The sequence below is a fragment of the Mobula birostris genome, chromosome 4 (assembly GCF_030028105.1).
Source record: "Mobula birostris isolate sMobBir1 chromosome 4, sMobBir1.hap1, whole genome shotgun sequence".
NCBI classification, from domain to species: Eukaryota; Metazoa; Chordata; class Chondrichthyes; order Myliobatiformes; family Myliobatidae; genus Mobula; species Mobula birostris.
In genome coordinates, this window is record NC_092373.1 from 188,050,050 (window position 1) to 188,067,320 (window position 17,271).

At 42.2% G+C, this 17,271-nt stretch overlaps 1 protein-coding gene across 1 annotated transcript in view; it reads left to right on the top strand.

Annotated features, from left to right (window-relative positions):
- Positions 1 to 17,271, top strand: part of ctnna2 (catenin (cadherin-associated protein), alpha 2) — a 1,304,830-nt gene that overhangs the window by 1,108,967 nt on the left and 178,592 nt on the right. The window contains exon 15 of the mRNA XM_072254800.1: positions 11,068 to 11,249. Within this exon, the coding sequence (XP_072110901.1) occupies positions 11,068 to 11,249 (182 nt within the window). The remainder of the gene's footprint in view (positions 1 to 11,067; positions 11,250 to 17,271) is intronic.

Consider the following 17,271-nt stretch of genomic DNA (forward strand, 5'->3'; position numbering starts at 1 on the left):
TAGCATTCATTAAGCCCACATTCAGTCAACTGATCTGATGTTGAGAACAACTTCCATCGCTTTACCTCTTGAATTAAGCTTTTTAATTTGTATTTGGATAAAGGCTGGGTTGAAGTCTGGAGCCAAATGGTCCTTGCAAAACCCAGATTGAGCAGGTAATAGGTGAAGTGGCTGTTATATAAAGTAGTGACAATACCCACCCTGGTCACTTTGCTGATGATGCAGAGTGATTTGATAAAGCAGTATTGAGTAGATTTGACTGGGAGCTTAATGCATTGCACACCAAGGAGATAAACTTTGGTGAAAGTAGTCAGATTTATGAAGGATATGCATGGAGAATTGAAAGTGACAGAAGATTTTGGACAGGAGTGGGAAAATGGGGTTATTGCACTGTGAGATTAAAAAAGAAGGAATGACAAGTGTGAGATCCCAGGAGTGAAGCATTCAACATAATGGTTCTAAACTGTAGCCGAATATACTCTCAGTCGCCATTTTATTAGGTACACCTGTACAAGTGTACACCAGCTCATTAATGTAAATGTATAATCAGCTAATCATAAAAGCATGCAGATGTGGTCAAGAAGTTCAGTTGATATTCAGCCTAAACATCAAAATGAGGAAGAAATGTGACTAAGCGACTTTGACCGTGGAATGATTGTTGGTGCCAGAATGGGTGGTTTGAGTAACTCAGAAACCATGGATACCCCAGGATTTTTGCGCACATTGTCTCTAGAGTTTAGAGAGAATGGTGCAGATTAAAATAAAAACATCCAGTGAGCAGCATTTCTGTGAATGAAAACACCTTGAGGGAGGTCAGAGGAGAATGGCCAGACTGGTTCATGCTGACAGAAAGACGACGATAACTCAATAACTATGTGTGACAACAGTGGTGGGCCAAAGAGCATCTCTGAATGCAATATATGTCGAACCTTGAAGTGGATGGGCTGTAGCAGTAGAAGAACGCACTGAGATCTACTCCTGTACCTAATAAAGTGGCCACCGAGTGTATTCTTAGAGATTTTATACATTCAAGCACCTGGATTGAATCATTGTGCCTTAATAGAATTTTTAGTCCATCTCGAGTGTTTTTATCTCCAATGCCTGCACATGTTAAAAGGAATGAAAAGCGCTCCCAGTTCATTTTAATTCATTGACACTTTTCACAATGGGTGTTTGCCAAAATTTCACGGAAATTAATCTTCAGTTTCTGGAGACTGCAGATTAACCCGGCAGTGCTAACCCAAACCCAAAGCAGTTGGGGTGGAGGGTTTCCAGAACAGAAGAAAGTCACAGAAGTCAGATGTCAAGACCATGGAGAACGGATGGAAATTTCAAATTTGAGGCACCTGAGCCTTAGGAACCAATGTAGGTCAGAGAGGACCAGAATGATGGGTGAGTGTGACATTGAAAAAGTAAGCCTCAGATGTCAGTGAATCCCATTATAGCTCTTCTCACATCTGCTGCAGAAAACGCCATGGCCTGGGACTGGCTGTTCACAGTATTAATGGATGAAGGCTGACACCTTCATATGACATTCTCTTTCTGTGACGTTAGCAGACCTTAACCTATTTTAAAAAATTGAATTAATGTCCATATTAAAATTGGCAAGAAAGCTACCTCAAACTGACCTCACAACTTTCTACAAAAGAATAATCTTTAAACTTTACAAAAAAATTTGAATTTATTGGTTATGATTATGTTTAAGACTGTATACTGCCTACTGAAATTATTATCAGCCTGATTGACATTCATCAGTTATAAGTTTACATTTATTTGTAAAGCTTTCACAACAAAATAGCCGAGAAATTAGTTCACACACTTGAAAAAAATTAGTGTGAAATGGTCCATTTTGATTTTTACCTGAAGTAAACAGGTGACACATTTCACAGTATGTTTCGATGTACATGTGACAAATAAAACTAATCTTATTTTAATCTTAATCCAATTATCAATTCCATGTAAAAATTGAGTAAAGCACCTTTGTTTAAATTTATGACCGTTACCTTATGTCAGACATGCACCAAACGATGCAATTAATTGAGCAACCCTATTTCCACATTCATCAACAGTAACTGGTCAAAAATCCGTTCAACAATCACTGCAGAATGGTTTCATTCCATGCCATGTTTGTTCGTTGTCTTGTAGCTTCAAAGGGTGCTCTGCTGATGTCAGGAGATCTAGCTTCAATACTTACTCAAACACCCTCACGAAGTCCGCAGAGTGCTACAATTATGACTGAGAGTTTTTCTCAGACTTATTGGATCGATGATTACGGTCATATTTATTGATACAGGATGGATCAGTGATTGGGAAAGAGCTTATTCCCAGGTTACTTGAAGGCGCCACGTCTTACCTCAAATTGTCAGATGATTAAGCAACACACAAAAAATGTTGGAGGATCTCAACAAATCAGGCAGAATCTATGAAGGGGAATAAATAGTTGATGATTTGGGCCAAGACCCTTCATCAGGACCCAGATGACTAATATATTTGCTCAAGTTTTCCAAGCCTATCACATCTGGAATCTGTGAAATTCTGCAGGATAATCTTCAGTCATGCTCTCGTGCCTGGACTGTCTGCTTGTGAATGTCAAGGTCACATTGACTCTAAGACCAAAATCCTAACAAATTGCTGCAGCATATTCCACCATCTTTCCCAATTTGCTAATCACTGCAGTATCAAAAGCAATGATTTACAGATAAATGATTTCACCTATTTCAGTTTCATTGTGTTCTCTAAGAACAGAATGTGTCAAACACAAGCACTGGGAGTTGACAGCATTGCCAACTTCCCACACGTACAGTCATTTACTGCACCCACACAACAAAAGAGCCTGCTTGACTAACCCAGATCTTTTATCACTTCCTTGGTGGTCTGGGGGCCACTATTGACCACAATAAGAACTTTACGATGTTTCCAAGCATCACATTTCCTGAGTGAGTTTTCATGGATGGTCATTTTCAACAGCCAGTCTTGATCAAAAATCATTGACCTGAGTCATGAACAATGTTTTTTCTGTCCACACATAAATGCAAAAGGTTCTGCTGATGTTGGAAATTTTGAGCAACACACCCAAGGGAATAAACATTTGATGTTTCAGGCCGAGAACCTTCATCAGGACTGGCCGTCTTGTGCTGACCAGTCTTGATTATGAGTCTCACTCCAAAATGTAGACTGTTTATTCCCCTCCACAGATTTTGCCTGACTTGCTGAGTTCCTCCAGCATTCTGTATGTGTTGCTCAAGATTTCCAGCATCTGCTGAATTTCTTGGGCTTAACATAAAACCAATATTTCATTTCACCATGTTATCTTGTTCTTGTTCCTCAGCCTCACAGGTTACCATTACCTGTATTCCAAATTCAGAACGAACAGGGAAGATGCTCAAGATAGGAATCAACTTCACATTGGATACAAGGCCTATTGTCACAAAAGTGTCAGCCATGGCATCGGTCACATTAATTCAAAACAATCTGCTCTGCTGCAGTGAGGTGTACCTTCCCATTGGAAAGGTATCCCTCATAGCATTACAGTAAATCACATTTGTCCTGGAGTTAACTGATCAAAAATGCACAATGTCGTTGTTCACTGAATGAGGCGTCTCAGGATCTGTAGCAGTGCCACAGTTTTCCAATCAGTGAGAATTGAAAGGTGTTAGTTTCCAGCATTTGATGGTGAATCTGTGGAATTGATTGCCACAGATGGCTGTGGAGGCCAAGTCATTGGGTATATTTAAAGCAGGCTGACGAGGTAAAGGCAGAAAATTGGGGTTGTGAGGATAATAAATCAGCCATGATAGAATGGCAGAGCAGACTCAATGGGCTATTTCAAGGGCAAAGAGACAATTTCGAAAGAGGTTAGAGGCAACATCGGATGCACGGCAACTCTGGCGGGGTCTGCAAGACATTACTTTCTGCAAAGCGAAACCCAATAACATGAATGGCAGCGAAGCTTTACTACCAGATGAACTCAACGCCTCCTATGCACACTTTGAAAGGGAGAACACAACCACAGTTGTGAAGATCCCTGCTGCACCTGATGACCATGTGATCTCCGTCTCAGAGGCCGATATTATGCTGTCTTTAAAGAGAGTGAACTGGTAAGGCTCTGAGAACCCGTACCAACCAACTAGCAGGAGTATTCAAGGACATTTTCAACCTCTCACTGCTAGGGCAGAAGTTCCCACTAGCTTCAAAAAGGCAACAATTATACCAGTGCCTAAAAAGAATAATGTAGGCTGCCTTAATGACTATCGCCCAGTAGCACTCACATCAACAGTGATGAAATGCTTTGAGGCATTGGTCATGACTCAACTGAACTCCTGCCTCAGCAATGACCTGGACCCATGGCAATTTGCCTATCGCCACAATAGGTCAATGACAGATACAATCTTAATGGCTCTCCACACAGCTTTAGACCAGCTGGACAACACATTTTATACCATCATTCCCACAATCTTGATTGAGAAGTTGTAAAACCTGGGCCTCTGTATCTCTCTCTGCAATTGGATCCTCGACTTCCTAACCGGAAAACCACAATCTGTGCGGATTGGTGATAACATATCCTCCTCACTGACGATCAACACCTCAGGGGTGTTCTTAGCCCACTGCTCTACTCTCTATATACACATGACTGTGTGACTAGGCATAGCTCAAATGCCATCTATAAATTTGCTGACAATATAACCACTGCTGGTAGAATCTCAGGTGGTGACGAGAGGGCATACAGGAGTGAGATATGCCAACTAGTGGAGTGGTGCCGCAGCAACAACCTGGCACTCAATGTCAGTAAGATGAAAGAGCTGATTGTGGACTTCAGGAAGGGTAAGACGAAGGAACACATACCAATCCTCATAGAGGGATCAGAAGTGGAGTGAGTGAGTGGCTTCAAGTTCCTGGGTGTCAAGATCTCTGAGGATCTAACCTGGTCCCAACATATCGATATAGTTATAAAAAAGGCAAGACAGCGGCTATACTTTATTAGGAGTTTGAAGAGATTTGGCTTGTCAACAAATACACTCAAAAACTTCTATAGCTGTGCTGTGGAATGCATTCTGACAGGCTGCATCACTGTCTGGTGTGGAGGGGCTATTGCACGGGACTGAAAGAAGCTGCGGAAGGTTGTAAATCTAGTCATCTCCATCTTACCTACAAAGTCCTCTCCATGGATCGTCACCTTGTTGTGGTGGAGAAGCTTGTGTGGTCCTGTGATCCCGAGAGCAATGCTGTCTGGAGCTATGCTCCTGGTAGTGTCACCCGTGGCGGTAAGGTCGAGGATGAGGTCCCTGACAAAGAACAATCCAACCAAGACCTCAACGGTGGAACAGGCGATGAAGTTACTTCGAACTCAACGGCTGTGAAGACAGATGAAGGGTGCAACAAATCCATCAGCTCCAATCATCGTGGTTTCCATGCCATTGGAATCATTTGGTTGATTTGTGAAGTATCGTGTGCTTCTTGGAGTGCAACATCAGGTACACGTTAAACAAATACACGCACAGGCATCTTCACTCTATGGGCCACTTCTTCAGAATGGAGACCATCATCTTCAACCTCGAGGGATAGCCACGACGACGATGACCTACGAAGTACCAAGGGCATCTTCAAGGAGAGGGTCTCAGAAAGTCAGCTTCTGTTATTAAGGACCTCCGGCACCCAGGGCATGCCCTTTTCTCACTGTTACCATCAGGTAGAAGGTACAGAAGCCTGAAGGCACACACTCGGCGATTCAGGGACAGCTTCTTCCCCTCTGCTGTCCGATTCCTAAATGGACATTGAATCTTTGGACATTACCTCACTTTTTTTTAATATTCAATATTTCTGATATGGCACATTTTAAAATCTATTCAATGTACATATACCGTAATTGATTTACTTTATTTTAAAAAAAATTCTCTCTGCTAGATTATGTATTGCATTAAACTGCTGCTGCTAAGTTAACAAATTTCACGTCACATGCCGATGATAATAAACCTGATTCTGATTCTGATTCTGAAATTAGATTGTTGTAGCAAGGGTTGGGCACTTAGGTAGTGTGGACGGAATAGGTGCTTGCGTAAGTCTCAGAGTGTGTATGCGTGTATGAGAGCCGTGTGTCACAAGCTAGACATGTCCAGTGAAGAAATGACACTTTTTTTCTTCAGTGCTCTATCGTAGGGATTTTGTTATTCGTCTGTCAAGTGGTTCAGGTAGAACTCTAACAGGTCTGCCAGTCACCTGGACAAAATGGATTTGACTTTAGACATGTCACTGAAATTCATATGCTTTTGTTTGAAATGAGTTTTCTCCCTCCCTCTTCTATTCCCTCTCTATTGTGGCACTCAAACAACAGCAACCTATATAAGCAACACACATCAAAGTTGCTGGTGAACGCAGCAGGCCAGGCAGCATCTCTAGGAAGAGGTACAGTCGACGTTTCAGGCCGAGACCTATATAATACCTGCCATGGAGAATGTGTTTTGAATGGCGAACACACAACTATAATAAATGCACAATAGGAAGCAGCATCAGTGTGCACATGGAAACTGACTACGTGCCTGTAAGCCTAACAGAAGAGAGAGGAAGAGGTTCCTTCTCTGGATTTTGGGAGTGGTAGTATGAATGGAAACCATTGTTAAAGATACTTGGGTTAAAACAAAGCCAAAGTCCCACCTATAATATTTCTTTCTGAGTGAACTGCTATTCAAGCTTCATTTGACCAAATTCATGATTTTTTGAGAAGAACCCCAATTCAATGTTACTAATAAACACAACAATGTTTTAACACACCTAAAAATGATCCATTCTGATTTCAAGATGTTATATTGTTAACTAACTTTTAGTAGTAATTCATGGACACATTTAATATTTACTTACTGACCTAGAAAATTTGTATTTACAAGCTGACCTAGCCAACTGCTTGATACACAATGAAATGTGAAATAAGTAATTCAATATGTCCTGACCCTTTTTCCTTGGCTATGTTTCATTCAGGGCAAGACTTTGCCCAAATCTCACTTAAGCAATCTCAGTCAGCAATTCATTTTTGCTTGCACATAATTGTACCAAACCACTGAAATTCTTAATGGCTCAAGAATGAGCATCAATCATATACCATAAGCAAGGCCACCCAAGGTAATAGAAGCCAAGGGCAGATGCTTAAAAATTAGACTTGAAAGGCATCCTGAGATGAAATTGAGTTATAAATCACATGGATCTGAACAAGATGCGACTACAGTATGATTGAAACAAAAATATAAAAATCTTGAATTTGATTTAATTTGATAATATGCAATTTAACAAGCAGAGGAGTTTTGCATAAGAAGGGTGAAGGGTGAAGTATGAGAAAGCAGCCAAGAGTGATTTTTTTCTCGTCTGGACGCAAGGACACAAATGAACTGATACAAGGATGTGATGTTTCAGAGATGAAATTCAATTTTTATCATTAAGGGAATATTAGATTAGATTATGAAGACACTCAGTCCTCGTTTATTGTCATTTAGAAATACATGCATTAAAAAATGATACAATGTTCCTCCGGTATGATATCACAGAAACACAAGACAGACCAAGACTAAAACTGACAAAAACCACATAATTATAACATATAGTTACAACAGTGCAAAGCAATACCATAATTTGATAAGAGCAGACCATGGGCATGGTAAAAAAAAAGTCTCAAAGTCCCAATAGCCCATCATCTCACGTAGACGGTTGAAGGGAGAAACTCTGCCTGCCATGAGCTTCCAGCGCTGCAAACTTGCCAATGCAGCATCCTGGGAGCACCCGACCACAGTCCAACTCTGAGTCCGTCCGAAAACTTTGAGCCTCCGACCAGCCCTCTGACACCGAGCACCAAGCACCATCTCTGCCGAGCGCTTCGACCCCAGCCTCGGCCGCCAAGCCACAGGCAAAGCTGAGGATTCAGGGCCTTCCCTTCCACAGATTTTGGATCACACAGTAGCAGTGGCAGCGAAGCAGGCATTTCAGAAGTTTCACCAGATGTTCCTCCGTGCTCTCATGTCTTCCTCCATCAAATCAGAATTGTGCACGTCCTCCTACTTGACAGATTACAGATATTCATCACCAGAGAGGCCGCGCGAGCTGCGTCGCGCCGCTATCTTCTCCTCCTACTCCTCCTATTGAATTGGAAGATTTGGCTGAAATAAAATTCTGGGCAAGGGTGTGAAATGGTTACAATATAGGACTTAAAAATTAGAAGGTGAAGTAACTATTTTAAGGCTTCCCAAATGTCAGCTGAAAATTGTTGCTTATTTGTTCTAGATGACAGACGAGCAATAATAAAATTGGGCAGTCAGACTGAATCATCAATGTGTATCTTGAACTGACTACCTGTTCCTGGTAAAAGAGAGGAATGATGGTATGAAGAGAAAGCATTTTTAGAGGTGCTTTGCTTACAGATAAGACTAGAAAAATACAAGGACTGCATTGTGCTGGCATTGGAGAGGGTCCAAAGGTGGTCCACAAGGATGATGCCAAGAATGAAAGGGTTAACATTAGAAAAGTGTCTGATGACACTGGGATGTATATACTGGATTTTAGAATAACTGGAGGGGATCTCATTGAAACGTATCAAATATGGAAAGGCCTACACAGAGTGGACATGGAGAGGATATTTCCAATAGTGGGGGAGACTAGGATCAGAGGGCACCTCAGAATACAAGGACATCACTTTAGCACAGAGAAGAGGAGAAATTTCTTTAGCCAGACAGTGGTGAATCTGTGAAATTCATTCACTGTGGAGACCAAGTCTCTGGGTATATTTAAAGTGGAGGTTGATAGGTTTTTGATTAGTAAGGACATCAACGGTTGCGGGGAGAATATAGGAGAATGGGGTTAAGAGGGATAATAAATCAGTGTTGATGGAATGGCGGAACAAACTTGATGGGTCAAATGACTGAATTTTGCTCCTATGTTTGAGGTTAATGAGGAGTAATTTTGCATGTCAGTCACATTCAAGGACTTGGGACATTAGAGCCATCTAGGTACAATAGCCAGCGAGAACGCCTGATTTGGAATGTTTCAGATTGATAATTAAAGAAGAGATTGCCACTAAAGAATTAAAATCGGCAAGCTGGTTGATTCATTCATTTACCATTGTAAGCTTGGGATGAAGCTGAAATGTCAGCAGGCAAGGACATCAGAGAGGTCTCAGTCGGATGTGGTGATAGGCCAAATGACACCCTTACGCAATTGTTACAACATACAGTAGAAGAACATTGATTCCCTGCCAGTTCCAAAGACAGCAATCACATCAGTCAGATTCCCCTGTCATCCTGCAACTTCACTCGCTCACAACTTTCTCTTTCTTGTGATTCTTTTGTCACTTACCTTCACTGAATGCAATTAGTAGCACATCATTGGGATGTGGGAGGAAACCAGAGCACATCTTGTTGTCAGGGGGAGAACCTGCAAACTTTATAGAGAAATGTCAGAATCAATGCTGGGTCACTGCAGCTGTGAGGCAGCAATGTTGACAGTTGCACCGTACCGCTACAATGCATGTCTTTACAATTTTCAAGGGGCTTGTACATGGGAGGCTGGTGGAAACTGCGGTTAGGAGCACGTTCAAAAATCTTTAATAAATTCTTTCATCATTTTAATGTTCTCCAGATTGCATGATGTGAGTAAGAGCTCAAAATAATTTCAAAGCAAATACATTCAAGCTCATGTTTATTGCCATTTAACCGTACACATATATACGGCTGAATGAAACGTTATTCTTTGGCAGCCAATCTGCAAAGCACAGTACACGTAGTCATACACAGGACACATAGTTACGATCCAGCACATACAGTCACAAGATAATATTAGCACGTCCCAAAGTGGCATGGCCTGAAGATTGACAGGTTGATGTAAAGTGTGAAATGAATGTTTATGTGAACAGTATAATGTTACTTTAATTATTATAACAAAAACGAGCAGTATGTGAAGCAGCATCAATAAAATGTGAGAAGTGACCAGTGCAGGATGAGTGTGTGTCCGTGAGTTAGGGAGGGGGATGATCAGCAGGGTATTTAGAGAGGGTACGTATACGTGAATCTTAAATAATTTTATCCATGAATTTCCTTCTTCATCCATTGCCAACACTGCTGTGGTGTTAAGTGAGGTTTTGAGTCTAGTGCCCTTTCATATTAATGATACACTGTGTATGCAGAAATAGCCTTTCTGTGACCTACTGCTTTCTCTTGGTATAGAGTCAGAGATTTATGGAGCACAGCAGCATGGCATTTCACCCACCACACCTACCTGTACTAATCTCATTTACCTACTTTTGAACCATAACTTTCTATGCCCTGATCGCTCAAGTGCTTACCTGCATACTTCATCCCACCAAATTCCCTCCTCTGACCTGAGCAGTGATGCACTTGGGTATGTATATGATAATAAACACAATGTTGACTTTGACTTTGAACTTGGCATTCTAGAATCCATCCACCTGTGAGGTGAGAATGTTCTTTCTGAGGTGTCCTTTAATAATCTTACCCACTACCCTAAACCTATGTCCTCTACTTTTACATATCTCTGTTATGGGGAAAAGTTTGCTACTATTTACCCTATCCATGACCCTCGTAATTTTGTATGCCTCTATCAGATCCTCCCTCATTCTTTTCTACTCCAATAGAAACTAACTCAACTTTTCCAGTCTCTCCCCATAACTGAAATCCTAAGTGACATCCTGGTGAATCTTCTTTGCACCTTCCCAAGTGCAATTATGACCTCCAAACGCAATGATGGGTAGAACTCTACACAGTGTGCCAGCTTTATCCTAACCAATGTTTTACAGCATTGAATCACAACTTCCAAGCATATTTCAGTTCTCACACGATCCACCACTATTCTATTTGTCAGCCCAGAAATCCAATTTTGCCATCCCTGCTATTAACAGATCCTCTATCATTTTCAGGCACGGAACTCAGAATCGTAAATTGAGAAATTTAATGTTTCTTTCAAAGACCTACAAAGATAACTATGTGGAGATAAATTGTGAATGCAGACAGCCACACTATACTGCACCAGTGAAGTATGATTTGAAAGCTGTCAGTACTGAACATCTGTCTTTCTTTACAGGCCATCATGGCCCAGCTGCCCCAAGAGGAAAAGGCAAAGATTGCTGAGCAAGTGGAGAGCTTCCACCAGGAGAAGAACAAGTTGGACGCCGAAGTGGCAAAGTGGGACGACAGCGGCAATGACATAATTGTGCTGGCAAAACAGATGTGTATGATAATGATGGAAATGACTGACTTTACCAGGTAAGAGAATGTAGACGATGTGTTAATTGCATTTGATGATATGACTATAACCACCACACACTAAACTGAGCAAATTGCTGTAATTTTGGGACAGGGAGCTCAAGAAACCTCTTCTTCCTGCTCAGTATTTTCATGCAAATACCAGCCTGTAACTAATATTTTTCTTTATCTGTCCATAGTATCTTTGTAATGTTGGAGCATAATCAGTATTTACTGCTCATTTCAAATTGTCCTTAAATTGGGAAGATTGTTTGGAGATTTCAGAATACATTTCATACTATGGCGATCGAGTTATTTTGGGCTAGACTAGTGAAATTAATGGTGTGTTTTCAACTCCCACGGTCATTTGTAAGCCAAGTGTTTTGTACAGACATTTCATACTTTCAGAGTGAATTCCAGGTTTTTCAACTTAAATGGCAAATTTTTTTTCAGGCTTCTGAATTGTTCTTTAAATTAGCCACTAAAAGTTTAAAAGCTGCTTTCAAGAAGTAAATAACATGAATGCATCCACCTTAAACAAAACTAAAAGGATGATACTTAACACAAACAAGAGAAAATCTGCAGATGCTGGAAATCCGAGCAACACACACAAAATGCTTGAGGAACTCAGCAAGCCGGGCAGCATCTAGGAAAAGAGTACAGTCGATGTTCTGGGCTGAAACCCTTCGGCAGGACTAGAGGAAAAACTGAGGAGTAGATTTAAAAGGTGAGGGGAGGGGAGAGAGAAGCACAAGATGTTACTTGTAAAAACACCATCCTCTTCTCTCCATTCTTCTGTCTCGGTCTTATCTGCTCTCAGGTTGAGACTTCTCATTCTAGAACGAAAGAAAGGTCTTCCTTTTTCAAAGAAAGGGGCTTCCCTTCTTCTACCATCAACACTGCCCTCAACCACATCTCTTCCATTTCACGCACGTCTGCTCTTACCCTATCCTCCCACCACCCCACAAGGGATAGGGTTCCTCTTGTCCTCGACTACCACCCCACCAACCTCTGTGTCCAGCACATAATTCTCTGAAACTTCCGCCATCTCCAACAGAATCCCACCACCAAGCACACCTTTCCTTCCCCACCCCCCCCAAATTACAGCTTTCCGCTGGAATCACTTCCTACACGGCTCCCTGCTCCATTCATCCCTCCCCACTGATCTCCCTTCTGGCACTTATCCTTGCAAGTGGAACAAGTGCTTCACCAGTCCCTACGCCTCCTCCCTCACTACCATTCAGGGCCCTAAATAGTCCTCCCAGGTGAGGCGACACTTTACCTGTGAGTCTGTTGGGGTCATATACTGTGTTCAGTGCTCTTGGCCTCCTGTATATCAGTGAGACCCAACGCAGATTGGGAGACTGCTTCATCGAGCACCTACACTCCATCCACCAGAAAAAGCGAGATCTCCCGGTGTCCACCAATTTTAATTCCACTTCCCATTCCCATTCCGATATGTATATCCATGGCCTCCTCCACTTTTGTGATGAAGCCACACTTAGGTTGGAGGAACAGTACCTTATATTCCATTTGGTTAGCCTCCAACCAGATAGCATGAACATCAATTTCTCAAACTTCCAGTGATACCCCCCACTCACCCCCGCCCCCTTCACCATTTCCCATCCCCTTTTCCCTCTCTTACCTTATTTCCTTGCCCAGACATCTCCTCCCTCTGGTGCTCCTCCCCCCTTTTCTTTCTTCCATGGCCGTCTGTTTCTTTCAGCAATCAACTTCCCAGCTCTTTACTTCATCCCTCCCCTCCTAGGTTTCACCTATCATCTTGTGATTCTCTCTCCCCTCCCTCCACCTTTTAAATCTACTCCTCAGCTTGTTCTCCAGTCCCTCTGAAGGGTTTCAGCCCGAAACGTCGACTGTACTCTTTTCCTACATGCTGCCTGGCCTGCTGAGGATGATACTTAATTTTATAAAAACATCCCATTTCTATGTCTAACCCACTGACTGGTACATAATGAAACTATAGGGGCTGGGGGGGGGGGGGGGGTTGATACATTCTATTCCCAGAAGCAAAATTTACAACTTAGGCAGTTACGAAGCTAGACTCCTCACATTAACACGACCGATTGAGGATTGATCCTAAATTTAAGTATCTACCTGCTTTCCACTAGATTCATTTCTGGATACCATGGAGGTACAAACAGAAGGGAAGAGCAAATTTTCTGAAGCTGGAGAATTCAATATTGTGCCCAAAGGAAAATTGTTGTTCCTTGAAGCTTATATTGGGCCTTACTGTAACAATGCAGGAGGCTACAGACAAAAATAGCAGGTTATCAGAAGTTCAGGGTCACAAGTGCAGAGTAACTGCAGGAGTGATTCTTTACTTAATTTCACTTCTTTTTCCATTTGGGCACACAGAAAATTGTTCATTTACTCGCATGGCTGCCAGAAAAATAACAATGTTGCCGTCGCACAAACAAAGATAGTTTATATAGTTACAACTACAGATATCTCAAGAAGTGCAGGATCAAAAATCACAGGAATATACTGTATGGCCTTTCACACTACAATAGCAGGAGTCATCAGATAAGCTAAATACCCACAAGGTGGATCAAGTAGATGGACAGATCATTCTTCTCTGTTGCACGAGAGAACAGCTTGGATGGGATTGAGGTTCACAATAACAATATTGAAAATGTCTTTTAGCTGATGTAGTTGCTGTTTTCAGAAGTAGCCACGGGAGTTCATCTTAATTTAAATATGGTTACTCATAAAATCTGTGCTTTCCAAAATTAAATGTTAGCCCCCTTTCCGTATTTGTTGCTTTTAAGAAAGGAATATTAAATGTTTAAAAATAGATGAATGGGAAATTTTTACCACAATAATTCTGCATTTTCATTTATATCAGAAAATACCAGTCACATCGAAAGCAATTTAAATGAATTTTATAATGAAGGTATCGTACGTTAATCCATGTAAAATTAATATAAGAGGGACCTTTCTTTTAGACTAGTTGAAATCTGGAATCTACTACTTGCAGATGTGGTGGAACTGGGATCAATTGTTTTCATCAAGGAATTGGATCAAAATATGAGGTTAAAAACTGACTGACAAGACATCAGAATTAGGGCTATAGGGTGGAAAGGCGAGACCATTATAGAGAGTCAGCACGGTCTTGATAGGTCAATTGGTCTCCATTCTACGATCCCTAACCAATTTGTAGCCATCCAATGGTTCAATAAAGACATGGTTTTGTAATGAATATACAGTGCTAGTTATACCTGCCCATTGTGTGGTTTTGTTATTGGAAAGGTAATGAGAATTTAATTTATGGTATTTTGATTGGTAGATATCCATGGCTCGTGGGTTTTGTGTAGTCTTTCATCTTGTAGGAAACAGGGATGAGGGGATTAAAGGCATGCATGTTCACTCAGCTTCTATTTGACACCAGAGAAATACACCTGCCTTTGAAGGTCCATTTGTCTTAGCCCTTCTAGTGGGTATGTCAAAATATTTCAGTTTTCAGTGCCACAAACAGAAATGTAAAATAAAAAGGTCCAGATCAGACAACAGCTAGGGAGCAAAAACAGGGTCAACGTTTTAAGCTCTTTGTCAATACTTTGAATTTATTCTCCTTAGGTCTTCATAATACTGTTGTTGCTTTGTCAACATTTATGTAATTGTTTCATGAAGAGATCAAACAGATTGACGCCACGTTCACTGATGAGACAAAGATACGTGAGGAAGATGCAAGAGTCAATGAAGGGATGTAGATAGGTTATGCAAGCAGGCAAACATTCAGCAGGTGGGGTATCAATATGGAGGAAAGTAAGATTATCACTTTGGATAACAAATGAAAAAGCGAAAAAAGATGTTCAAATGGACGAGTAAAAAATGCCATAGGACAGAGGTCTCTGGGTGCCCTTGAATGAAACTACAGCAGTAGGTCAGGAGGGTTGTAGAATGCAGGACACGGGACAGCTGATGCTGGAATCTAGAGCAAGAAACAACCTGCTGGGCAAAAAAAAACAATCTGAGGAACTTAGCAGGTCGAACAACATCTGTGAGAAGTAAGGAATTGCCATCAGCGTCTCAGGATTTATGTGTAGAATATCAGCCTTTAGTACAAAGGGGATGTATGATTTAAGTAGAGAAGGTTTGCTATAACTGTAAACAGCATGGTGAGATTACATCTTGAATGCCATGTTTTGTTTGTTATCTTGACTGAAGAAAATACTTCACAGGATGCAGTTCAGAGAAATTTATGAGGTTGATTCCTGGATGAAGAGGTTAGCATAATGGTGAGCAGATTCAACTGATACTCATTGATTTTCAGAAGAATGAGAAATGATTCTAAGGTAATTGACAGGATTGGTTTTGGTAGGATGTTTTCCTCCGAGAGGAATCCAGCAATCAGAGTTTCAGAGTAAGCAAAACCCTATTTAAGGTAGAGAAGAGGAGGAATTTCTTCACAAAGATGGTTTGATGCAGTCCTAAAGGACAGAATGAGACAATTAGTCCACATCAATCATCAAGTGCTATTAAGACTAATTCCATCTCCTTCTCCTTCTACCTGTCAATTCCTCTCAGATTCTACTATTTACATGTGTAACACTCAGCTATATCAGCTCGTATTTATCTAGGGGAAACCCCGTCCGCCGCCGGAGACTCCAAGCCACCTTGTCCTCCCCCAGGGAACCACCAAATATCTGACTTATCCTCAACCTCGCCACCTCGTCCGCCTTCACTACCCCTCGGCGCTGCAACCCAGTAAGCATTCTCTCCAGCCGAAAAATGTATTCTGAGAGCTTTTCCCCTCTTCCCTGCCGCATGTGATGAAACTCCACTAAAAACTCCCAGGAACCTCCCGACATTCCAAACGCTCCCTCCAAAGCTTCCAGATACTCCGCCAGGGAAGCCGAAGGCTGTTCAGCTTTCAGCTCCCGGACGACACCGGCCACCCCTTCCTGCAAACTTTCCACCAATCACTGTCGCTTTTCCTCATCTAAGCCTGGCCACGCCTCTAACAACTGGGTCGTATTTTTGATCCATGTGTCATAATCGTCCTCCCCTTCCAGGGTGGGCGTGGCTCCTGAGAAAATTCTCAGCTTTGGGCGGGGCCCCTCGGCCCTTCTCACCTGGGAGGTAATGGCGGCTGCTAACTCAGAGGTCTCACCTCTAGCGTGGGTTGGGGCCTGGCCAAGCCTTCCCATTCTGACCCTCCACCACTGGCTACTGGCACCTCCCCTGGGGTCTCATCTAGCTCCCCGAGGCCCCACAGCCCCGCCTTCCCCTGGACGCTGACTATCGCTGGTAGTTGAATGTCATGACGTCAGCACTCGTACAAACCAACACCCAGCTGGATTCCACTTCTTTACCGCACCTTCCAGCTATCAGTTCTACCTGTACCATCTTTGATACCTTTGATCAAACTCAACCCTCGCACTGGTACTTCTGCCGGTGCGGAAATCCACCCCACTTAACACGCATGCATGATTCACCGGTACGTCCTCTAACTCACACCAGCTTACAATCTTATCTCGATCCATCTCCGCACTACTTAACGTGGCGATTTATACAGCTTTACCGAAAATTCAAACCCGGACGCTGCCCCCTCATATGTAACGCTCAGCTATATCGGCTATGTCTCCCGGTTGCGTTGGTTGCTATGCAATGCCACCTGGTACGACCTCAAACATCAAACATCAGACAGCACAGAATGTACACTTTACAGATTACACTTTATAATCTTACTGGGACTATGAGATTAATAGAGATACAATATGAAAGAAAAAAGAAAAAAACGCCAGAATTATCAAAGTTCAATTTCTTCATGCACACAGTTGGAGCTCAAATACCCGGGGTCTTCTCTCTTCACCCTGCGATCCACTCTGACCCCCTCGACTCGCCACTCAGGACCACCCAAGGCGATCGAACAGAGCGCTTCCAGCATGCCCGTCTTACTCCCGGTCTCTCCTCTCAAGCCCGCCAAACACACCGGTTCCCAGCCATATGAGACAAATATCACCTCAAAAAAGAATAACATGGACACCCATTGGTTCATTCCCTCCTTATCATTAGTGAT